This window comes from Hylobates moloch, unplaced genomic scaffold, assembly GCF_009828535.3.
Source record: "Hylobates moloch isolate HMO894 unplaced genomic scaffold, HMol_V3 SCAFFOLD_11, whole genome shotgun sequence".
Classification (NCBI taxonomy): Eukaryota; Metazoa; Chordata; class Mammalia; order Primates; family Hylobatidae; genus Hylobates; species Hylobates moloch.
This window is the reverse complement of record NW_026652286.1, coordinates 67,805,631-67,831,370: the sequence shown is the minus strand read 5'-3', so window position 1 is coordinate 67,831,370 and position 25,740 is coordinate 67,805,631. Positions and strand designations below refer to the sequence as shown.

The 25,740-nt window shown below is 40.6% G+C and overlaps 1 protein-coding gene and 1 long non-coding RNA gene across 6 annotated transcripts in view; one reads left to right on the top strand and one right to left on the bottom strand.

Moving 5' to 3' along the window:
* SESN3 (sestrin 3) overlaps positions 1 to 8,042 on the top strand; it is a 65,070-nt gene extending 57,028 nt beyond the window's left edge. For 4 of the 5 annotated variants that reach the window (XM_058446357.1, XM_058446355.1, XM_058446358.1 and 1 more), the window contains exon 10: positions 222 to 423. In XM_058446357.1, coding sequence (XP_058302340.1) covers positions 222 to 308 — 87 coding nt within the window. In that variant the 3' untranslated portion in view covers positions 309 to 423. Of the gene's footprint in view, positions 1 to 221 lie in introns of all 5 variants that reach the window. The other variant, XM_032167195.2, reaches the window with a different exon arrangement.
* Positions 8,043 to 19,335: 11,293 nt separating this feature from the next.
* LOC131384585 (uncharacterized) overlaps positions 19,336 to 25,740 on the bottom strand; it is a 13,724-nt gene continuing 7,319 nt past the window's right edge. Inside the window, exons 2-3 of the long non-coding RNA XR_009215588.1 lie at positions 20,679 to 20,858; positions 19,336 to 19,873 (exon numbers count right to left, since the gene is read on the bottom strand). This is a non-coding gene — a long non-coding RNA (uncharacterized LOC131384585). The remainder of the gene's footprint in view (positions 19,874 to 20,678; positions 20,859 to 25,740) is intronic.

The following is a 25,740-nucleotide window of genomic DNA, read 5'->3' as shown; positions in this document are numbered from 1 at the left end:
TTAATAAAGTTATCAGAATTTTTTAGATTTTATGGGTTATTTTTACTGCTCGCAGAGCCATTAGACACAGGTTTGAGTGTTGCATCATGAACATGGATAAATATGCCTAGGTGTGTGTGTGTATATTGCTTATATACACATAAAAAAACCTTTGCGAATGTCTAATAAGATTTTTTAGGTGTTTGTAATGGTTACTAAACTGATAACATTTTCACTTCTAGGTTCATGTCAATCTACTTTTAATGGAAGCACGAATGCAAGCTGAACTTCTTTATGCTCTTCGTGCCATAACTCGGCATTTGACCTGAAGTATCACCCAAGGAAAATGTCATACATGTGTAAAGACCTTTCACATAAGATAAACATCGAAGCTATTTGTGATATAGCATCAAAAATTATTCAGTTCTCTAGTGTCAAAGTTTAGCCGTTTGTTTTTTGTTTTTGTTTTTTGCGGCTGTAATGTGCAATGATGTGTTTTATTTTCCTTGATGCTTAACATTACTAACAATTGCAAAAATAATACTGAGGAGCACTACTTTGCATTGTTTATAGTTGGAGTTTTAGATACTGATCATAAATCATGAATCTGGCTTATTAATGCTTAACTTAAGCGCTTTTGGGTTGTGTGTATGTGTATTTTTTCTCCCCCCCACCCCGCCCTTTTTTTTTTTAAGAATAAGGACAAGTGCTTACAATCTGCTCAAGCAATTGTTTTTCAGATATTGGAATTCAGCAAAGAGTGACCTTTCTGGCCATTCTAAAATTTTAATGTTGTGTCCTAAATCTGGTGGAGGAAAAAAGCATGCGTTGTTGAACCAAGCTGCTCACTGGACACATATTTGTGTCCCCAGGAGATTATTTGTCAGGCACTGTTTTTTTTGTTTGTTTGTTCATTTATTGTTGTTTTACTGCTATTGGCGATAACATGAAATGTGATACAGCTATTGCCCATAATTTAATGTGAAATTAATCATGATGAATTCTATAGCATGCTACTGAAATGCCAAATTCAGCTATTTTCTTTCTCTTCTAAAACGGAAGTTTCAGTTTTCCATATCAGATGTATATATTATAAGTGGAATTATACACAATCCTATCACTGACAGTAATCCACAGTCACCTTAAATAATCAGTGCTCACAGTGCTGCTTACAGTTCATTTAGTTGGCACATATAAACCTGTACCCACACAAGACTGACCAAAAATTTTCTTTGCACATTTTTCCTTTCTCATAGTTTTTTTCTATATTTCGTTAAGCAAAGGAAGGTTAATATGCCTTTTTCCTGTTAGGCTTTTAGAAATTATTTTCCATGACTTTTGTTCTTATAATAGGTTAGACAGTTTATTATTCAAAGGTAAAAATTGTGTTTCTATGCATTAATGTGATTGAACTACAAAAACAGAGTGCAATATGTTCAAAAAATACTCAACTAAACTTTCCCCCTGTCATATCACTGCAAAAGTGTCCTTTTAAACAGAGCCATAAAGAAATTTTTTTCAAATTTCTTTATTGCACAGGCTTTTTTCAGTTTTACCTTACTGGGATTGAACAATGTTCCTTTCATAATGCCAAAGCATTCCCTTCCCCAGAAAAATCTCCTTGGATAACTGGTTTAAAAAAGTTATTAAGTCATAGGGGAGGAATAAGCGGCCAAAAAGTCACATTTTTGCATTGGTTTACGTTGCTTGATTAGACTATCTTCAGAGAGCACAACATTATGTGTTTATAGCTTTAATTTGTATTATGTCAACGAACCAGTGAAGTGCCTAAAGAGATGCTTACAACTATCCAGTAGGACACAACTGCACTGCTTTTTAAACACTTTTTGGTTAGTTAAGGGTGACTTGAATTGTACACATACATGCCAATTTTTGAAAACATATCCATTTTTCATAGTAAATAATATAGATAAAATTTTCTGTTAGAGTTCCCGCAAATACTTCATTTTTGACTTACTTGTGATATAAGATTTAACTTTTCTTTCGTGAAAGAATCGTGAACTAGTGTTTCATTAAATCATTTTCCTCTTCCATTTATCATCCTCTTCTGGTACAATATATTGGGTTGCTTTCTTTTAGATTTTGTTCCAGATAGGAAAACAACTATGACTGTATACTTATTAACATAAGGTAGTTCTGCATTTTTGGATTCCAGGATCCTGTTTGAAATCTTCCATGTGAGGAAAAAATTACTAATATTTTTAAAGACAGGGTGGTTTATTTAAAGAGATTATTCAGAGAACTTGTGCCATATCTCGTCTGTTTTATTGCATATGCCATATGTTAACTTTCATTCAATATTACATTATGTAGATATGTAATAAAAGAAAATATTTAGGAGAATGGCAAAACACAAATGGCAACATAGATGTCCATTTGACTTACCTAACTTCACAACTTTCAAGTTGAGGATGTCATTTATTCTTGAATTCGTTTTTTTTTTACTAGATGCTTTCAATTAATAGCCCTATATTTTTGTGCAGGTGAACTGTATAACAGGATAAAAAATGATTTGTATGTATTGAAAAGGAGGAGAAATTCTCACAGAACACCATATGAGCTTTAGACCAAAAGGGGAAACAAGGTTTAAGTAACTAAAATGGCCACTTAGTTTTTGTTTATTTTTTTCCCTGGAAATGTAAGTAGTTGGAGTTTAGGCTATGGAAATATTAGTGCCTTTAATAGATCTCTTTCCTTGCAAAGTTTCTTTTTAGCTCAGCATTGATCTATCTTATCAATAGTCAGGAAAATAAGTTGACTTGGAACTATAAACAAAAACAAAACCATATATTTATGAACCTCAGTGAACCAGCCTAGAAAAATTGACTTCTGCAGGTGCTAAAGCACCTACTAATACGCAGCATGCACAGCATTTCAGGTTGTGAATACCATTTTACAACGAGTTTGCTGTTAACTTCTTTATCCAATGCAAACTTGAAATTCTGATGCGGTTTTCCAGGGTGATATTTTTTCAGAGTATTGAATTTACTATTTAGTAATTTATAGTATAGCTTTTTATATTAAAATGTGATATTTTTAAAAGAGATATCTGGTTCAATTGGTATAGTGATGTGATTATGCAATATGCTGATCTACACCTTGCACTCACATTGTGCCAAACTTAAATGTGCAAGTGTACGTGAGAAAAGCACATGTGAATGTGAATTCTTTAATTCTTTGCTTATTATGTTAAAATTAGTCTTCATAGTCCACTGATGTGTATGCTTGAATAATGTCTATTTACTTTGGAATTTCAAGATTTCCAGCTTCAATGGTAATTTATAATTTCTCAGATCACCTTAAGAAATATTGAGATACTCTCCCACCTGAAAATAATCTGTTCTTTAACCCACCTGACTATGGGAGTAGCCAGGCAGGTACCTCACTGGCTTCTTCAGACGAGGCTTCCTCAGGTGGATATATGACTATTAGGGGAAAAGAGGCTTTTGAGACAGCTTATTACCTCCTTCACCTTTTTGAACTAAGTACATTGTCTCAGTCCCCGTATGAATTTGTCCCATTTGGGGTATTTTTAAAATAAAAGATGGCTAACATGGAATCTGGGGCATAGCCTTGGCCTTTAATTATGGTTGTAAGCCCAAATAATGGCAGAGAAACACAGGGCTGTTTTTATAACAGAAAACTCAATATAAGTTTTATATAAGAATCCTGTAAAATTTGAACCAGAGCTCCTATTTAATTGTTACAATGTCTCCTAAAGATTTTAAATGCTTCTAAAAGCTAATTATTATTCCAGAGCAACTTTTTCCTTTTCCCCCCTTATAAAGTTTTTTTAATCCAAAATCTTAGATTTCTATGCCACAGCAAAATAAAATGATCAACAAACAATTAAAGATCTGTACTTAAAATAGTTCACCATTTTTAGTGGAGGGAGGGTGCAGGCCTATATGATGGTAAGATTCTTTTGAACTCTAAGGACAATTCCTCATGGAAAAAATAAATTTCAGTGCATGTTATAAAAATGATTTGCACTGTGTTAGCAAAATAAGGTGTTTTAGGTTGTATTTTAAAGACAATTCTAAATCGTTTCTCTGGAAAGCAAGACCTTAAATTCTTCTCTTTAATAGGACTGCTTTTATGCAAAGAGATGGTCTTACATGGAGTAAACAGTACATAACAACAATGTTATGTAAATAGTATATCACACTTGCTTAGCAGCACAATTCAACAGCAGACTGAAAGTCGTGGCTCCTCTGCTCAGATTGAGTTTTAAGTTACCTAATTTATGTAATCAGAACCTATTCTAGGTGGCCGTCAACATAAACTGTGTTTCCCTATTATATCCCTCTGGAGACTGAGAATCAAATTAAATAGTCTTTCTTCAAAGCAGTACTGTAACATGAATGTATTTATCTCAGTCAACAGAACTTATATGCGCACTGTATGTGGAGCTTATTTCAGTGCTAATTTGACTTAGTTAACAGACCTAGAATCTGCCCAGGTGAGACCTAGAACAAAAATAGCTGGGGTGAAATGGATAAGAGAGGTAGAGGTATATGTCAAGGCAGAGCCCTATGAGGAAGGAAGAAGAGTTTTCAAAGAATATGAGGAACATAGTGCTGAGAGTGTGGCTGCCTTCAGCATCCTACACCTAATCTAGAGAAAATATTTCCCATGTGGGAGGTCCTGTCTGCATTCAGTCCACCCTTTCCTGCCTGCTGCTTCTTCCTCCAAGTGCCTCAACCTCTACATGCTCACTCTCCTCCCCTTCCCTCAGCCCATCTTGGTCTAAGCAGCTTTCACAATCCAAACCAAACATCACCAGCCACCCGCTGATAAGTCACCAGCATTTACTTTCCTGAGTTACTTTTTCTCCATTCATTGAGACTATGGATTCATCCCAACTCCTTCTAAATCCCTCAACCATCCAGCTATATTTTGGCTAACCTTTGCCCTAGACACTCTACCAGATGTTATGCAGTATCAAGTGTAAATTGTGTCACCCTGTTCTGTTCTACCCTTTTCCCAGCTGCCGAAATATCTTGCTCTCCTCTACCTCATCCCCAAAGAGCCTATAAATTCAGAGTATCCAACCTTTTCATGGATTCACTCACTGTTGTTCAGTAATACAACTTCCATATTTTAAATAAATCATAAAAGATTTTTGCCTTCTATCAAAGTAGGAAACTTTATATTTATACACGATACAGAAATTGAACTATTTCTATCGTTCAGAATTTAGCATATAACAGGATTTTAAAGTGATTGAATTGCCATCCTAACTTGGATTTGTATTAGGTTATGAATACTGTTGTTAGTCCAAGCTATTTGAATATAAAGTTAAAATTCTCCAGCAATCCAGAATGACTTGTAACCCTTCAGTGGAATGGGAAATTTGTGGCATGCAAATAGGGTGGTGTTCCAGGCATTTGTTTTATTGGTGGTGTTTGGGCCTTGAAACACATTTCTAATAGAATGACATATGGCAAAGGGTATTTAGATGGTCCCATGGGATCACAGAAGCCCATTTGATTTATAATATAGATAAAATAACACAAAATTGGGTACATAAGGGTTTAACCAGGCTTTCCTGGGTTAGACTAAGCCTCTAACCTCTGTTCCTATCCTGTTCTTATGGGAGGAAAAAAAATGTTCCATGGAATGAAAGGAAAATGCATTGACTTTGTAGTCTTTATTCTCCTAGCCGCACTTCGGGTATATCCAGAAGGAAGAGGAAATGCAAAGAGGAAGAAGATGTAATAGTTCTTCCTCTCCAGCTCGGTGCACTTGAGGTTGTTCATAAATGTAAAATTATGTCAGGTTTCTAACATGGGACACTGCACACAGTTGTCTGACCTGATGAACCATCCCATTTGAAAGTATAGATTATTATTTCTTGTAGTATTTGGATGTTTTCCATCTCATTCATGAACAATTCAACCTGATAGTAGTATCCAATAAATGCCTTTCAGGGCTCAGGAATGAATTGATGTCCTAGTTAAGAAATGAGACTTAATAATGGAGACTGAATGAGGCGGTTTGTATTAAATTATATGCCATGAAGTATTCATTTTAGCTTTAACCTAATTATGACTGTACCACCATGAAGTACAGAATGAAAAATATATTTATATATATATATATGTGGGGGAAACAGAGAATGAATATCTGATTCTTTTGAATGCTTGTGGAAATCTTTGAAATAGTGCAGGGCATACCACAAAATAGCCTTTAGAACAAATACCCAATTTTACAGTTCATAGGACAACATCAAACATTAGTAAGTCTAAATAAGATGAATAGAATTTTTGTTATGTAAATTTTGCTAGAACAGTCTATTTTCTTGCACCCCTCAAGTTAACCTCTTAAAAAAAATGAATGTATAATTTCTACCGAAAGAATATCAGAGAGAATCTCTCTGGTCTATAGTGTTAAAATATTGTTCACAAATCCTGAATAGTTAAGTGCACACATTATGAAACTTACAGAATAAAACTTATTATACATCTCTTTCTTAAATTAATATCTTTACACATTTTCAACTGGCTCCCCAAGTCTGATAAGGAAGGATTAAAAGGTAGAAAAAAGAAATGTATTAGTTGGGTGGCCAAGGAGTTTCCTTTGTAATGTTGAGAGACTTCTGCTTTCTGAATTTTGCTGGTTCTGTAAGGTAAAAGAGTTAAATGGTACCCTTGTTCACCAAGGAAAGTGATCCAAACTATATATCTAGTGCAGATATTTCCTTTGCGTTATTTAGTCTTCTCTGGAGAGAAGATACAGTTTCCCCTTCTTCTTTCTCTTCACATTTACTCTTTTCAACCCAAAATAAGAGACATAGAAAGCAAACCACAGCCAGTTTGGCATCTTCTCAGTGCTACTAGTATAGGCACATACACATACACAGTCTCAGCAAGGTTATAAAGAACCCTGTCAGGTCCACTTGGAACATGGCCTTGCTACTAGGATTAGCTCCTTTAAGCCTGAAAATAACTTTCCTGGTCATGGAAGAACTGGATGCATCTTTTAACTTATGAAATAGAAGTTGAACTTGAAAACTCTTTTTAAAAAATCCTGGTTTTGCAGGACAGCTACATAATGAATGTATATATTAAGACTGTAGCTGAATTGCACATGAAATCAGATTGCCAACTTCTTGACTTTCAACGTTAGACATTTATCCTTAAGTTGTGAGCGATATATGTAGCATGCTGTGAAACGTCTATTATAGTTCTTTAATTCATCAGTATTAATACAGAATTATCTTTTGCGTTTCTTGGTACTTTTTATTCAATGTAATCAGAAGCTGTGATGTTTTGCCTTTGTAGTCCTGTGCTTTGTTACTGTAATTTTTTTTTTTTTTACGAAGCACGTGACTGGACTAATGTAAGGCAGATGACGTGATCTTTAAGACTGCTATATAGATCAGTCGCTTACTCTATAAGGTTTTAAATTAGAATAAGCTTTTATCAAATAGATAATTGATGCAATTTAGGATTCACGCAAGTTTCAGTGTCAAATGGCGGTCTTATAGTTTCAATTCTGAAAATAGCAAACTTAATAAACAGCCACTTTAAACTTGTTCTGGCAAACCAGACCCTGCTGTAGATATAGTCTAAGGTAGTTAACCATATAAGCCTTTTCAACTCTTAATGCCCTCCACATGAATCAGCAGTTAAGAAGGTTCTAGAATCCATGAAAGCTTTTGTATGTATTACTAGGTTTTGTTTTTCTTATGTTGCTGATTTTACAGTTCTGACTAAAGCTGACCTAAATGGATCAGTTTATGTGTAATATTCTAGTGCTTTAATGACTCTTTTTTTTTTGGAGGGAGGGTAACATTATTTGGACAGATGCAGAAGGAACTGTTAGTGAGTCAAGACAAACATATTTGAAATAAAGGAACTGTGTATTAACATGTTAACAATTCATAACTGCACTTTTTATGACATTTTGAAAATATTTATAGGTACAGAACAATGGGTTTTGTTAAACTGTATCACATTTATACTTGCAGAAATTTATTTCATTGTTATTAGTAGGAATTTTATTGGTTCAATAAAATTGGCAAAACTGAACACCAATCATTTGCCTACTTTGTTTATATTGGAGTAGCATTCTTGCTTGGTTTATTTCTGCTTGATTATTAAGACATGCATTCTTAAAGATATCAGAATTATAGGAGTCATTATTTTCACTATTTTTTTTCCTGACCCAGTTTCCTGGTGATATTTCTTATCACTCAATATTCTGTTGGTGGAATATTGCAATAGTGTAAGTCATGCAAAATATATAGTTATTGTTACCTTTTAAAATATCAATTGTGATCTTAGCAAGAGGCAAATTAACTTTATTATTGTCTCTTGTTAACCAAAGCAGTAATTAGAATGAGGAAAGAGGCATCGAATGTAAGATTGGATTAAAGGCCTGGATTAAAAAACCTAGCTTTTTTCATATTCTACTAGCTTTGCGACCTTGAAAGTAAATTAATCTCTATAATCTTTGATTTCTGCACTACATTCTATCAGGAGTAATACCTTCTTGAGGTGGTTAAGAATTAGGTGATGTGTACTCATGTATTTGAAATATACAGCACAATAATGAGCTTGAATGGATAAACAAGCCCAGAGAATAGTGTTACTATTTGATGATATAAAGTAGAAAAAAATTAATGGAGAGAGGAAGATGATATATGTGTAATGTGAAGTGATGATAAGACTTCTAAGTAGGAATGTAAAATAGGCTTTTGGAAAGCTATAAGGGATGTGCAGTCTTTTGTGCAAGTTTTCTAAGGAAGGACCTGACTTCATTTATCTTAAATTCACATATTACGTAAAAATTCATACCAAAGGCAAGATTTCTTCCTTCGTGCCATGTGTCTAGCTGTAATGGGAGATCAGTGGAAACCAGCTGCTTGCTGATTAGAGTCTATCTTTTGGCTGGGTGTGGTGGCTCATGCCTGTAATCCTAGCACTTTGAGAGGCCAAGGCAGGAGGATCTGCACCTAGGAGTTCAAGACCAGCCTGGGCAACATAGTGAGACCGTGTCTCTCAAAAAAAAAAATCTTTTTTTCAATAATATGCAGCCCCAGGGGAGACAAAGGACAGGGTACATTGGGCCAAACTCAGCTAACAACCCAGTCCTTCTGTAAGTTCTCCCCCAATTCAAAATCAGGCTTTTGACACTAGTTTCCCCATGAATTTATTAACAACTTTGAGCCATTTTTTAAAGTAAAATAATACTTCATGTTTATGTGTGTACTTTGTTCTTTCACGTGTACAATTTCATGTAATCCTCACAACTTTGTGAAGAACAAATCCTCACAATAATTTTGCAATGACGATATCTTCATTTTATAGATGAGGAAATTAAGTCATAGAAAGCTTTACTTGTCTAAGAGTTGGTACCGTTTTCAGAATTGGCACAGTGGAGATTCAAATTCTGGTCTTTCTGACATTTTTTCTACTGAACTTCACTACCTTAATTCAGCTTAAGTTTCTTGTTGAATGATATAAATGACCATGCTATCTGCATGACATTTTACTGAAAAGTAAATGGATGATCCATGCTCCAGACAAGGTTAGATAACTTTCCTTTCTGGCTTACTTGCAACAATTTTACTTTTAAAAAATAGATTTTTTTTCCCTCTGGTCCTAAATGGACTTTTGATTCAAAAGATGGTCCCTGAGGGGAAGGTTCACAGACCAAGAGATAAAAATCAGCACCTGTGAATTTAAAGGCTATAAATTCTAAGAGAACAATGGGCCTGATCCTAAAGAAGACTCAGGAAAACTTAAAACTGTGTTGCATTTCTGTTTTAGGAACATTCTACTGTATGGTAAGAATTATGAATTCAAGTCATAGTTTTTAATACATGTAACTTTCTAACATAGGCTTCTCTTTCTGTGGATTTAGACCAACATCTCAGAAAATGTCTCTTCTCCCATAATCTCACGTACTTGACATGTTTCAAAACACAAATGAGCCCAAAACCTTCCCACAAAACTCTTTAAAAAGGAATTTGAGGCAAGAATTTTTTTTTTTTTTTTTTATGGAGACTTGCTCTGTCGCCCAGACTGGAGTGCAGTAGCCCGATCTTGGCTCTCTATGACCTCCACCTTGCGGGTTCAAGTGATTCTCCCACCTCAGCCTCCCAAGTAGCTGGGGCTATAGGCACTGCCACCACACCCAGCTAATTTTTGTATTTTTAGTGGAGACAGAGTTTGGCCACGTTGGCCAGGCTGGTCTCGAACTTCTGACCCCAAGTGATTAGCTCGCCTTGGCCTCCCAAAGTGCTGGGATTACAGGCGTAAGCCACTGCACCCGGCCTTGGCAAGAATTCTTAATACTCCTTCCTACACAGGCATGCTCCTAAAATAAACAAATCCATCATCCTTACGTCAAGGTGAAATTCAGGAAAACTCTCCTAGTTACAGTACTTTTCAGCACACATTGACTCTCTCCTTTACTTGCTAAGAGGCATGTAGTGCACACCTCTTGTACACCCCTTCACAGTCACCTAGCCCATCTCTAACTTCAGTGCTGGTGTGGTGGCAACCAATTCTCTGCAAACTTTTGCCCAATTTTCACAGATACTGCTCTTGTGGTCCTGGACTGCTTACTTCTGGCCTCCTGCCTCGGGGCTTCCCTGAGTGCTTTTGGTAGGATGCCAGAGGGTACTGCCTTTCTGCTAAGTATGCACAACCAAAAGTGCAAGAAGTTAACTCTGGCTAACCCACAACCAGTGCTTCCTTTCATTCCCCAAGCCACAGTTTTGAAATGTAGAGGATTTGGTGGGATCGAGCACCAGTCCAACTCTATCAGTTGTCCCTCCTTTCCTATTTCACCCCACCTGTCCTTCACTCCTGCCCGCCTCCTTCAACCCAGTGGCAAATAAACCTTGGTCTCAGGCTTTATTTCCAGAGGGAAGCCAGGCTAAGACAAGGCAGTACACACAGGGTAGGGGTTTAGAAAGTAGTTCCTAAAATAAATTCAAATCTCAACTCCAGTATTGCTAATTATCTGCCTTTGAACAAGTTACTTAATCTTGTGGTTCCTCAGTTTCCTCATCTGTAAAATGCAGAGAAAAGCAATAAGGAAGACATAACCCTTGTCCTTAAGAAGAGGGAAGCGCAGGGAGCAAAACAGTCACACAGGCATTGGCTGGGCATTAAACAATATAGAAAACAAGAAGATAATGGCTTGTACATGGGGTCATAAAAAAGCCATCATTTATCAAGGACCTTGTAAATGTTAGAACTTTTAATACAGTATTTTTATTATAATCATCCTGGAGGTGGATATTATCCCCATCTTAGAGAGTTAAGAAAAATAGGCTTAGCAAAATTAAGCACCATATCTAAGTCTAACAGTAAGTGAATGGTAGAACTGTTCTCAGATTTGTCTGAATTTACTTGCTATTTTTCCCCTCTCTTTGCAACATAAAGAGGAAACAAGCACACTTTTGTTTGGGGTTATCAGTGAAGGGTTTTTTAAGCAGAAGGCCATATTTAAGCAGACACCGTAGGATTGTTAAGATTTGGATTTGCAGAGACTGAGGAACATCACGTTGAAGGTAAAAGAGACAGAGGAAACAAAAATCCAGAGTGTGGTGTTCAGGCCGTATGCGTGGGACTTCACGTTACAAGATGAATTTGGAAAGTATAGTTTGGTCAAACAGTGCAGTGTCTAAAGGTTATAGGCTAAGCTATCTGCATTTCTTCACTTAGAAAAGGAAGTGAAAGCCAGATTGAGGCAGATTTAAAAAGGAGCCATTTTCAGTGAGTTTTTAACACAGTGATGTGTCCCACTTTGAAAAAACAGCATCTCCTTGGCAATCAGAGACTGTCTAGAATTTCAGGGCAGCATAAAAACAGGATCTTCAAGGTAACCATAAGGCATTCTTTGAGTATGTGGGAATTTTCTGAATATCTTGAATAATTTCCTGAATACATTGCACATCCCCCTTGATGTACATCATTGATAAAGTATAAGATACTCAAAGCAAACTGTTGACATGCAGGGCCTTACCTTCCCAGGTGTGTGCACACAAACTTTTTTGATGCCTGGGAGCAATATGATAACCTTCAGAACTTGATGCCTTGTAACTAAGTGTTAGGTAAACAGGTAAAGCTTGGGTAACGGATGTAGCTGATTGTTTACATAACTGGCCCCAGTGGATGTAGCTGATTGTTTGCATAAATCTATACTCACACATTTTGGAATGTGACTTTACAAGTTCTCTCATCAAGAGGTAGAGTCTACTTCTGCACTCTTGAATCTGGGCTCATCCTGTGACTTGAATTGGCCAATAGAATGCAGCAGAAGTGACATTGTACACGCTGCAGACCTAGGCTTTAAGAGACTGCATGCTTCTCTCTTTCTGGATCCTGCCATGCCTGGGCTAGTCTGCTGGAGAATGAGCCACCTGGAGCAAGCTCAGTTGTCCCAGATGCTCTGGCTGAGGCTCAGCACACGTGAAAAAACCCATCCAAGACCAGTAAAGTCAACTAGCTTACCGAGAACTGACTGGAAACTCATGGAGGTACCCCCATCAAACCCAGTTAGACCAGCAGAATCACCCAGTCAATCCACTGACTTATGAGCAAAACTTGATATTTACTGTTGTGTACCATTGAGGTTTTCTGGTTGTATATTACACAGTACAGCATTGTTGTAGCAATAGATAACTGACAGAATGTAAATGCTGGAGGTGGCCAGTGCTTTATCCACAGATAATCTAGATTGGAAAATTTCTTCCTTATATCACAGTCTATTAAGGATAGCCTTGGATAGTCTTAGGGATTTTTACTTATATCACTAAACCAGAGTCACTATAGTTGGTAACTTAATAATCAGCCCTTTGCTCATCTCTGCCCTCAGAATGTTCACCTTTGTGGAGTTGAAATATATCACATTCCTGTTAAGCTTGTTCTTAGGCCTTCACCCTCAATGTTTTAAACCCTAAGAATGACTGTACCCATAACTGGACTGGTACAATTAGGACAGAAATACTCAAACTTTAGAATATAATAATCACTGAGTGTGATGGTTGATTTTGCGTGTCAACTTGATTGGGCTAAAGGATACCCAGATAGCTAGTAAAGCATTAATTATTATGACTGAGCCCATCCCTCTTCTGCTGAAAGGGAAAATCAGGTGCTCTGGCATTTCACTAGAATTATTGGGCTGTCCCAGTTGTGTCTCCGAGGGTGTTTCTGAAGGAGATTGGCATTTGAGTTGGTGGACTGAGTGGGTAAGGTCTGCCCTCAGCATGGGCAGGCGCCATCCTGCCCATGCTGGATGCCTGGATGGAACAAAAAGATGGAGGAAGGGCAAATTCTTCCTTTCCCTTCTGGAGCGGGGATGCCCTTCTCCTACCTGGAGTTCTTGAATGTCAGAATTCCAGGTTCTCTGGCCATTGAGCTTCGAAATTTGCTCTAGCAGCTCCCTGGGGTCTTGGCCTTCCCCTCAAAGTGGGAGCTATGCCATGCCATTGGCTTCTTTGGTTCTGAGGCCTTTGGACATGGACTGGACCATGCTATTGGTTTCCCTGGTTCTCCAGCTTGCATATGGCCTAATGTGGGACTTCTCAGCCTCTATAATCACATGAGCCAATTTCTCTAATAAATCCCTATATATGTATATATATATATGTATATACATGGACAGAGAGATAGAGAAAGGTTATGATCTAGTGAGTACAGCACAAGGACCCAGGAACCTCCATTTTTTAAAAAGCATCCTGTATAACATGGTCATACTCCAGGGGAAAACGGTTAGATTATAAAAGGACTAATGTAATAAAAAGGTCTAAATGTAATAAAACTTCAATACAGGTACACAACACAGAAAAATAATGGAAGGCTGTAAGGAAAAGAAAAGAATTTTAAAACAGCAAACCGAACCACAGAAAGACAGGTGGACACAGAGGCAATCATGAAATAATGAATGCGGGTAGGGCACAAGAGAAAAACATCTTTTTCTCCTGACTGTTTAATGAAGGTTCCTGCTGCACTTTTTTTAAATTAATTAATTAATTTATTTATTTTGAGATGGAGTCTCACTCTGTCACCCAGGCTGGAGTGCAGTGGCGCGATCTCGGCTCACTGCAACCTCCGCCTCCTGGGTTTAAGAGATTCTCCTGCCTCAGCCTCCCAAGTAGCTGGAATTTCAGGCACCTGAACCACGTCCTGCTAGTTTTTTGTATTTTTATTAGACAGAGTTTCACCATGTTAGCCAGGATGGTCTCGATCTCCTGACCTCGTGATCCCCCCGCCTCCGCCTCCCAAAGTGCTGGGATTACAGGTGTGAGCCACCGGACCCAGCCCCTGCTACATTTTTATTGCTACCCCAGGTGGAATTTAGGCCCAATTAATAGTTCTCAACCATACCGCACCTAGAGTCATCTTAAGACCTGAGAACAAACCCCAACCTTGAGATGCTGATGTAATTGGACTGAGGTGAATCCAGTGCATTCGGTTTTGAAAAGCGTTCCTGGTGATTTCAATGCATGATACATTTTGAGAACCACTGGCCAAAATTGTATTATTAACTCCACGCAATAGATATCTTCCTAACAGCAAAAATAATTGCAGCTCTGATTTACCAAACTGGCCTGCAGGTGGAATGGAAAGTCAACAGCTGAATTAGGCAGAAATGAGGGGAAAAAAATCCAGCTTTTTCTAAGACCACATCTTCAGCGTTGGGGCGTATGAAGTGCTAGAAAGGTGAAACAGAAACAGGCACCCGTTTGTCACATGACACCTAGGAAAGAAATGAAGTGCCTGTGCTTGCTAGTGAGCAGAATACTTTGCATACCGAAGTCATTCTAGATTTCTCTGTATCTATATGCATTGTGTGCACTTGAAAGTGTGGCATACGGGTTATGTAATGTTTTTTGAAATTACACTCCTCCCTATAATTTGGCAGTGAGAATGCTTGTCTAGTATTTCAGATATTTCTTGAATGCATGGATCCCATGTGACATACAATATTCCATCAAAATAAGATCTAGTAGAATTTCTTAAAAATGAAATAGACTATGGTAGATTACATTCTAAGCTGTGATTATCAGACCTCTATCTGAGCATCAAAATCTACAGGAAATCTTGTTAAAAATAGACATTCCTGGAAACCACCGTGACTTGCTGAATCAGAACGGGAGGTGAGGGGCTCATAAAATTTCCTGTTTTACAAGATCCCCACACAATGTTTATTCACTCAGCACCACACCAGTCTGCTTTTGGAAACCATATGTCTTTTGGGAGCAGCCTCTCTCTTCGACAACATTATTCACAGAGTTACACAGTCTTAAATCCACCTTGACTGCCTACACTCTCTTTCTGTGTTCCATACATAACTGGGAAACTGACAGAGTTTCATGACGTTATTAAAGGAGCAAATCAAATAGAATTCAGAAGATGCGACATCAAAGATGGATTTCCCAAGGTGAAAACAAACTCCCCATGACAAACCTGTTAGAAACTGCTTTTGAAATGGAAGTTACTGAAATGGAATTTCTCAAACGGCAAAAAACACCCTTAATACTCTTGATACACATTTCTGAATTGCTTTTCAGAAAGGTTGTGCCAGTTTACACCAATGTGCACGAAATGCCCCTCCCCTTGGTCATGAGCACTTCAGACAAATTGCATCTCCTTCATGAATTTGTACAGTGCTGGTCGTGGTGAGATGAGAGAGAAATACTCTGTGAATGGACCACTCAGGGAGGGGCAAGGCCCAGACAGCCATGGGACTTCTGGGCAAGAGAGAAGAACCCTTCTTACCACTTGATTGAAGTGGGGATTCTGGGTAGTGTTCAAGAGAAGTGCGGCTGTCCAACCTGGCCAGGGTGCAGCAGCACTTAGGTCTCCAGTTGTGGCCCAGAGTTGGGGGATGCCTCTTTTTTTTTTTTTTTTTTTTTTTGAGACAAGAGTATTGCTCTGTTGCCCAGGCAGGAGTGCAATGGTGCGATGTCCTTTCACTGCAAGCTCCACCCCCCAGGTTCACACCATTCTCCCGCCTCAGCCTCCTGAGTAGCTGGGACTACAGGCACCCGCCACCACGCTCGGCTAATTTTTTTGTATTTTTAGTAGAGACAGGGTTTCACCATGTTAGCCAGGATGGTCTTGATATCCTGACCTCGTGATCCGCCTGCCTCGGCCTCCCAAAGTGCTGGGATTACAGGCGTGAGCCACCGCGCCCGGGCGGGGATGCCTCTTACAGAGTAATCTCTGACAGAAGCAGCTCCTCTGGGCTGAGGCCAGGAGCTATCCCTGGGGAGGGCCCCCAGATGGGGTACAGGGAATGACCGGGAGGGTAAGAGGTAAAAAGGAGTTGGGCCAAGTTACGAGTTTCAAAAGACCTTCACTCTAACGTCAGGCATCAGGCATATCAGCGAAGAAGGCAAGTTAGCCCTTATGCCCTGGCATTCAGCTTCCCGATGCTGTTATGATGCCTCTAACTGCTCAGGACTGTGCCCACCCAGCTTTTCCAAAAGGAACATGCTCCTTCTTGTTTGAAAATGGTAGATTCTAACTGACTCTTCCATCAAGTGAGCATCTTCTCTCTCTAAAACAGGATTCTGTAAATAGAACTAATCAGCGCTGGCCGTGGCCCCAAAAGGATTCATTCAAGAGGTGACAATGTGTTCCCATATTGCAAAGTGAAATGATGGCACATTAAGGATTTGCAAAAGTGATGATCCCAAACCGGTTTTGTGAGCCTTACTTCAACCCCACTCCTGGCTATGAAAGAGTGGAGGTTGAAGAGGCAAAAAGAGAGGGTTTGTTTAGAAAGTGCTATGCTTCGAGTTCCGGCTCCCTTCAAGGAGTTCATTCTGAGGCATTTGTACAAATCTTGTGCAGTTTAAGGAACAATATAGACTGGCATTCAATTCCAATCTAAAAGAAAGCATTCAGGCGGCTTGCTGCCCATATAGGCATGCAAACCCAAGAGAGAGGACAGCCACAAGAAAAACTGCCCTTCCAGTATTTGGCAGGCAAGGATATGTGAGCTCTCTGTAGGTCAAGAGAAGACCTTGGAAGGTAACCAGACTGGAGCTGTCTTGAAGGAACACTGTCCAAGAGAATGGCTTGCCAGAGTGAGGTGCCTCCCAACACAAAGGCCAGAGACTGGGGGATCATAAGAGATCAGCCAGAGAGTGCATTGCCGAAGTCAGCCTACTGTATGGTCTGGGCTACAAAGCCTTTAAAGCCCACACAAACAAAGGATGTTGGCTTTTTTTTTTTTTTTTTTAGATGGAGTCTTTTTCTGTCACCATGTTGATACCATGTTAACCATGTTGATTCAAGCTGGAGTGCAGTGGTGCAATCTTAGCTCACTGCAACCTCCCCCTCCTGCATTCAAGCAATTCTCCTGCCTCAGCCTCCAGAGTAGCTGAGACTACAGGTGCACACCAACACCCCTGGCTAATTTTTGTATTTTTAGCAGAGACGGGGTTTCACCATGTTGACCATACTGGACTCAAACTCCTGACCTCAAGTGTTCTGCTGGTTTCGGCCTCCCAAAGTGCTGGGATTACAGGTGTGAGCCACCACACCCAGCTGGATGTTGGCTTTTATTGTAAGAGCAATGGAGGCTGTCAGAGAATTTTACATTTTGTGTGTGTGTGTGTGTTGGGGGTGGGGGGTAATGATAGGGAAATGATCAGATTTGCATTTCAAGGATGCTCTGGCTGGAGCATAACAAATGGAGGGGGATCAGAACAGAAGCAGGAAGGCTCATTAATAAGCTAGTCAGGTGAAAAGAGCAGGCAGTGAAGGCTACAATACAAACAGCAGAGATGGGGAGTGGTAGGTGGATTTGAACAATAGGTAAAAATCAACAAGTCTAAGTGATTGGCTTGCGGGGAGGGTAAACAATAAGGAGGTGTCAGGATGACTCCTTGGTTTCTGTCTTGCCCATATTGGTGCCTGATGCAGCCATTTACCGAGAGAACACTGGGAAGGGGCCAAGTTCTAGGGAAAAGTTCTAGAGAAAAGTTCTAGGGGACAAGTTCTAGGGAAAAGATCAGGTGTATTGCCTTGATAACTTGGGAATCTGAGATGCCTTTAAGATCTACAAAGATGTCAGGTAGACTAACTGAAGCTTTATACCTGGGTGAGGGTTTAGGAAAAAGCGAGAGGTAAAGGTAACCAAAGAGCCAGTCTTGAGGGACCCCAACGCTTAAAGGCCAGGAAGAGGAGAATGCACTAGTGGGGACGAAGGAGAGAGAAAAGGAACTGCCAGAGTTGCAGGAAAAAAGACCATGTGCCACCCCGGTGCTCAATGCTGGCTACAACAGGAAATAAAAAGGATATGGCCCCTGCCATATGGAGCTCACAGTCAGGGGAGTGAGAAGGTGGATAGTAAGCAAGAAAACCACGAAATTATAAAACTACAAATTGTAGTCAGCATTGTAAAGGGAAAGACAGAGAATAAGAATGAATTGTGGGCTGGGCACGGTGGCTCACGCCTGTAATCCCAGCACTTTGGGAGGCCGAGGTGGGAGGATCACCTGAGGTCAGGAGTTTGAGACCAGCCTGACCAATGTGGTGAAACCCCATCTCTACTAAAAATACAAAAATTAGCCAGGCATGGTGGTGCATGCCTGTAATCCAAGCTACTCAGGAGGCTGAGGCAGGAGAATCTCTGGAACCTGGGAGGTGGAGGTTGCAGTGAGCTGAGATTGCACCACTGTACTCCAGCCTGGGTGACAGAACAAGACTCGGTCTAAAAAAAAAAAAGAGTGAATTGTGGGGCAGGCAAGAGTTCTTTGTGGATCTGCATTAGGATGCTTATGAGTGTTATGAGTGGCAGCTGTCCCCAGGGAAGCGTTTGGAGAAAGAAATTGCCTGGCACCTGTTGTCTGCTTTCCCACTGTAGCCCTGTTCTTCTCTCCCCAGCTACTTCCCAGGAGGTGCCAGGGACCTAAAGACTAAGTGTCCTTGAGCAGTGAGTGTCTCTGAAAAGAAGGGAGTGAGGAACTTCAGAATGGACCCAGGACAAAAAAGCCCAGCTGACCATTAATGGGTTGGAAAGATGCTATCACAGGGCCTGGTCCCATTGGAAGATGTTTGGGCTTTTCACCAAGGCCTGATGACCTCCACCACCTGATCTGAGACTGCCCCTATAACAGCAAAGCCCTTGATCAAAGCAAAATGACCCAGAGAGTTTCAGGTATCGCACAGCTCTGCCAAGCAGATTTCAAAGAAATGCGAACTGAGGTTATCATGGGGATTTTGTGCTAAAGGAACCAGGATATCAGGTGGCCATGCCTTCTCAGGGCCTGAGCCTTGGGAATACCATGCAAGTTCCCTACCCAAGCTATCTGAAATACACGCCAGCCTAAGGGTATATTTATTCACCCAAGGTCCATGTCAGATTCCTTCATTAGGTTCTTTTATTTCTCTAAAAATAAAGTGCAGTATAATTCATATACAATCCCATTTAACAAGGCAAATGGAAAGTGCTGTTTTAAAGCAGCAGCCATAGGCATTGTGAGAAAGCACAAAGTAAAGGTGCGGGGCGCAGGCTCTGGAGTCAGACACACCCAGGCTCAACTTCCAGCTCTGCCCCCTACGGGTTCAGTGATGTTGAGACGGAGTCTTGCTTTGTCGCCCAGGCAGGAGTGCAGTGGTGCCATCTCTGCTCACTGCAACCCCTGCCTCCCGAGTTCAAGCGATTGTCGTGCCTCAGCCTCCCAAGCAGGTGGGATTACAGGCGCCCACCACCACATCTGGCTAATTTTTGTATTTTTAGTAAAGACGGGGTTTTGCCATGTTGTCCAGGCTGGTCTCAAACTCCTGACCTTGAGTGATCCGCCAGCCTCTGCCTCCCAAAGTGCTGGGATTACAGGCGTGGGCCACCATACCCAGCAAATTACATAATTTTTAATGCCTTCCTTCTTCATCTTTATGGGGATAATAGATTTATATGAATGAATTAATGACATGGAGTTTAAAGCCCTTCTCAGTCTAGTCTGAACTCACCTTTCCAGACTCAGCCTATGATTTTACTCCCTTCCCCCAAGCCACATGAGAGTCCCAGGCTGCAGCCACACTGGCCTCTCTGCTACTCCTTCCAGCCATCACCTTCTCTCTGCCCCCACCACACCTCCCACTGCCTGGGTTCCCTCACACCACCCTTGTCTACTGAACTCCCACTCATCTTTCAGAGTGCAAAGCAAATATCACCTCCTCTTTGAAGCATCCCCTGCCTCATCCAAGCAGTCAGCTGCACCTTGCTCTCTATGCCTATATACTTCCTCTACATCTTCCCAACAATAGTAATAAACACTCAAAGTGCCAAGCACTGAGCTTAAGTACTTTAACTATTTTAACTCACTAAATCCCCACAGGAACCATATAACATAGATTTTATCACTAACCCCATTTTTAGGATGCAAAACGTAGGGCACAGAGAAGCTAAGTAACTTGCCCAATGCCACACAGCCCACAGCAGAGCCAGGAAACAAGCCAAGCCCTGTGATGACAGAGCTGGTACTTCTAACCACACTGCTACACTGTGTACTCCTTATCCACAGGGTGTAAAGTCCACTTCCCCCAACAGGTGGGAGGGCCAGGGATTGCATTTTCTTCATTTCTGCATCCTCAGATCCTAGCACAGTACCTGGCACATAAGCACTTGCAACTTTCTTCCTCTCACACACCAAAACTAGACTATTTAAGGAAAACCACTAACTCAGTAACATTCACCCATGTGTTCTGGTCTCCTCTTCTTCTTGGCCATATATTTCTGATTAAAAAATACTGCTCTGTAGTCCTGGCCAAGGAGCCTCATATAGTCTCTTTGAAGTTGATGAATAACAATGAACTTCTTCTAGTTCATTCAATTAAAAAAGAGAAGCCATTTTTTCCCATGAAGAAGTTTGAGGCCTAAGGGTAAAATAGAGACCTGGATCTGTCATGACACCTTTTCCCACTGAAATGAAGAGAATCTGTTTATAAAGAAAAAGAAAGAGTAAAAACAGAATTCAAAAGGCAACCAGGCTTCCAGAAGGGCCCTCCCTGGCCCAGCAGCTCCTGGAGGCAGTTGTGGAATCTGGAGTTGGAGGAAGTCTTTAAGAGAGAGCTGTTTGAAGGCACAGCTGGCTACAAACCAGTCCCGGAGACGGCAGCCCAGCCCAGCTCAGCATATCTCAGCCAGAACATAGCTAGGCAGGCCAAGGAATCCTAAGAAGGGGATGACATTTTTAAAATCTTTGGCGTTAGCAAAACTGAAGGTTGCCTGGCCAGTGCTTGTCTCTTTCTTTTTCCCAGCTCAGTGTCTAATTTGTGTATTTCCAGGATTCGGAAACTTTCCCCAGCAGATCAGGTCTAAGTGCAAATGGTCCCTAAGTCACCCATGTTCCTTAGGCTTTTTCCCTCCTTAGAAACAAAAGGTGGACCTTTGCCAAGTTTAAATGGCATTCCATTCAAAGCTCCAAGTCTGACTCAGTTCAACATGCTCATGAGGAGGACTTTGAAAGTGCTATGGATAATTTTCTAATAAGGCACAACTACCCAGCAGGACTGAGGCCAAAAAAAGAACCATCTTTCAAATGTAAGTTCTTATCAGCTCTGGGAAAAAAAAAAAATAGATGTTATTTACGCCAAAGCTTAAATTTGGGCTAAAGCCTCAGACTTGAAAAATGCTTGAAGCCAGAACTGGGAGGTGACAGGGGTGTACGAAGGAAGCGTGGGGGTGGGGGAAGCACTGGGTTGTGATTTTACTTCCAGTCTGCGGTCATTGAGTTCATGAGTTTGTACTCTCTTGGACCTGTCAGTAAGAAAGTATATATTGAGCATGGATGTTACAGCAAAGCTCAATATAGCATTTGGAACCATATGAGACAGGGTTGTTACCCTTGAGTACTTCACCATCTCACTAAGGATAGAGGGAACAAAAATAAGCAAAGATCTTTTTAGAGGACTTGGCATATGGTAAGGGCCTCTCAAAGTCACTTCCTGTATTCCCTTTCGGGTGTTGGAGAGAAAAATGATGTGACCACTAAACGTGTCCCTGGGACAGAGAGGAGCCAAAATTGACCATGGAAAGGGAAAGATCACTGTGGACTTGAGTGGCCTGTGAGACTGGCATGGTAAGAAGACGGCTATGGGTGAGGGAGGCCATCCATGATGAGCTGGTGGAGGAGAGATGGGAGGGCCCATGGTGGAGAGTGGTGAGAGTGAAGGGCAGCAAGCCCAATCAGGGGCCTCCAATTCCAGGCCAAGTGGTTTGGTTTAGCCCAGGTTTCAGATTAGAAGCCAGACTCTCTGATGGCTATGGATGTGTGAGTGTGAGTGTGAGTGTGTGTGTGTGTGTGTTTCTTTTTAGCTTTCATTGGAGTTGATTATGTATGTTTAAAGTCCGAATTGGAATGTCTGGGGTCAGGGAACATTTGCTCTTCAATTTTGAATTTAGCTTCAGGCCCCACTTTACCAACTAGTCACTTAATTTGTATGTTTATGTTAGCTACCTGTAAAAATTCGAGTTTGAGGCCCTTGTCCTTCAGGTAACAGGGAACTAATGGATATTTTTGGAATGATGGAAATGGTATTTCATGATTATCAGGGTTGCCATATAAAATACAGAATGCAGAGTTAAATTTGAATTTCAGATAAACAACAAATAATTTTTAATATAAGTATGTCCCATACAATAAAAATTATTCATTTTTAAAATTCAAATGTAACAATGTAGCTGAGTATCTCGGCTTTTTGTTTTTGCTTTTTGCTAAATCTGGTAATCCGGCTCATGCGGCATATATAAAATTAATGGGAGGAAAGAGAAATGAGATTAAATGAGGAGGTTGTACAATAGTCTCAGAAAGACATGGATAATCTACTCCTTTAACAGGATGGATGGCTGCATTGGAGGTGACAGACATTCACAAAAAAGAACGAGCAGAGCATGCAGCTTGGTTAGAGATGGGGAACAAAAGAAGAGAAGTAACCCCAGGGTTATAGAAACACAATTCACACTACAGCTCTGCCGCTTAATTACACAAGATACTCCCAGCCTTCGTTTCCCCGTTACCACTTCTAATGTGTCATGAGGAGTAATGAAAATGCCTTATAAATGCTGAGCAAATGTCGGTTGTTGTAATAAATGCCCCAGCCCCATTCTTTTCAATATACACTATTACTAAAGCCATGTCTCTTCCATGCTGTCCTTGTCTAATTATTTTGAACACAAAGGTAAAATGTCCCTTTGTTCCATTTCCCTATTGGCCCACACAGCTCGAACTTGTACAATTCCCTGTTCTCCACATGGACACTTGCAAACACTCAGAGCTTCCTGTCCTTGGCAAATTTGCCGACCTTTCCTCTGTTTTTTCTGCAAGCCATTGGTAAAAATGTGTATCAGGACAGAGCTGGAGACATAATAAGCCAGAAGCTCTGACCCTCGAGGTGGCCATCAGTCCATACATAAACACTGTCTGGGTCCTGTCTAATGCACTATACCTAGACTTTGTTTCTCTGTGCCCAAACATCAGACAGAGACCCCCTGTGCAGACATGAGGCGATGGGCCCTGATACTGATTACCCCTGCTACTTTCTAGCTCGGTGTCTTGGGGCACATGGTGTAGCTTTTCCTGTAAGATAGTTTGTTATTTACTGTCCTTTTATTTCAATTGCTTTTTCCTTTCTTCAATGTCAATTTTATGACTAACGCTTACACTAAAAGTGTCTAAACCTTTTCTTTCTGGATTACAAATGATGGATGCATAAAATGCTCCCTCTGGCCTGGCTTTCTTCTAGTCACATTGCCCCTGCCCTCAGGGAGCTCAGCTTCTCATCTGTCTCCAGAACTTCTGCCAGAATGCTTCACCTTTCCTTGGCCTCTGTTGCCACCTGCAGGAACATTTTGAGGAGGGTTCCAGGACCCTAGATGCCAGAGAGGGAAGCAATAGGCATGTGAAATCTTGAGTTTCACCAGACAAAATCTCCTCACCTCTCTTGAGCTCAGGCGCCAATATTTATGTATTTATTTATGTTGATTTATTTGAGGCAGAGTCTCACTATGCTGGCCAGACTGGCTTCAAACTCTTGAGCTCAAGCGATGACTGCCACCCACCCGCTTGGCCCCCACCTTAGCTTCCTGAGTAGCTGGGATTATAGGCATGCACAATCATACCCAGCAAAGCTCCAATATTTAATCAGTTGAGTGACTTTAGGCAAATCACTCCTTTTAGCCTATTTCCTCATCTCTAGAAGAGTATTTGATATCCATAAATTTGCTTTGATAGTGATTGTAAATGGGTCATTCATTTATGTATTCATGAAGCAAACAGCATGTTGGATAAAAAGACATGAAAACATAAGAACCTTTCTGAGAGAAAAATAACAATATTACAGGGGCATCAGTCAAACCCACAGGAAATTGTCAGTTTGTTTTGATAGACCTATAAACAAAGTGTCACATAATCTAAGTCATGCCTCTTGTCTGGTGCAAGCAGGGAAAGCTTCACAACAGAGGTGACATATTAATTGGATTTGGAAAACCACATAGGAGTTCACCAGCGTTTGGAAGAACACACAGGAGTTCATTAGGCAGAGAGGAAGGGAAAGGACTTTCCAGAAAGGGGGAGCAATAAGCCAAAATGTTTTGACCTGCAGATAGTTCCCAAGGAGTGACTGAACTCTTGTATCCTACAGCAAGCAGCCTTGGTAGGAGAGAAACATAAGGAGAGAGGAATGTTGCCAATATCAAGGGAAGGAGTGGTGAGGCTTGGCCCTGGCAGGAGTCTAGTAGGGGGATGAAGAAGAGGAGCTGAGGCTGCGAAAAGAACATTGAATCAGGATGGGGAGATCTGCTTCATGACCCAGACTCTTCCAACCACTCACTATGGGACCTTGGCTAAGTTAGCCACCCTCTCTATGCTTCGGTTTCCTCATGTGCAAGTGAAGATAATAATCCCCACCTCACTGTGTTGTTGCCAGATAACACATGCAAAATCATTAATACAGTGCCTGCCGCAGATGTGCTCAAATAGGTCAGCCACTGGTGTTACTATTAGATATGCCGCTTCGGGGACTTATTTTGTCTCACCAATCCTACTTTCCTCGTCAATAAAGTGAGAATGAGAGTGTCTGCCTTGCATGCATCAGAAACTGTGAAGATACAATCAAGTAATACAAGCTGTACAGAATGAGATAATGAAGCCTACACTTAAAAAATATAGCAGGCGTCTACCAATCATAAGGCAGTTTCACTTTCGTTAGGGCGTTTAACTTTCGTTACAGCTTTTAACTTTTTCTGAAAACAACTTTATGAGGTAGGATTATAATGATGTTTATTTTACATGTGATGAAAGTTGGGTTCCTTCATTTAATAGATGCTCTTTGAGCAGGTTCTGTGAACAAGACAAGACCATGGGAACTATAGTTGAGAAGGGGAAACAGACTGCAGGTACATGATGGGGGAACCGGGGCTCAGGACTTCGCCCTGCTCTGTCTCTACTCACTCTCTGATGATCTCTCCAAGGGACTGATGGGGCTTTCAGTCCCATGCCTGTATCATGGCAACCCATATTTCTATCTGCAGCCCAGACCTCTCCAGACCTGCGTGTCTGCTCAATCAATCTCTCCACTTGTTTTTCTAATGAACACCTCAAACCTAAAATGTATAACACTAAGCTCTCTTATCCCTCTACCCCAACATCTTCCAATCTCAGCCAGCAGCATCTCTGTTTTTCCAGCTGCTTGGAGTCATCCCTGATTCCTGTCTTTTTCTCATATCCTCACAAACAGAGAGAAAATCTTATATATATAT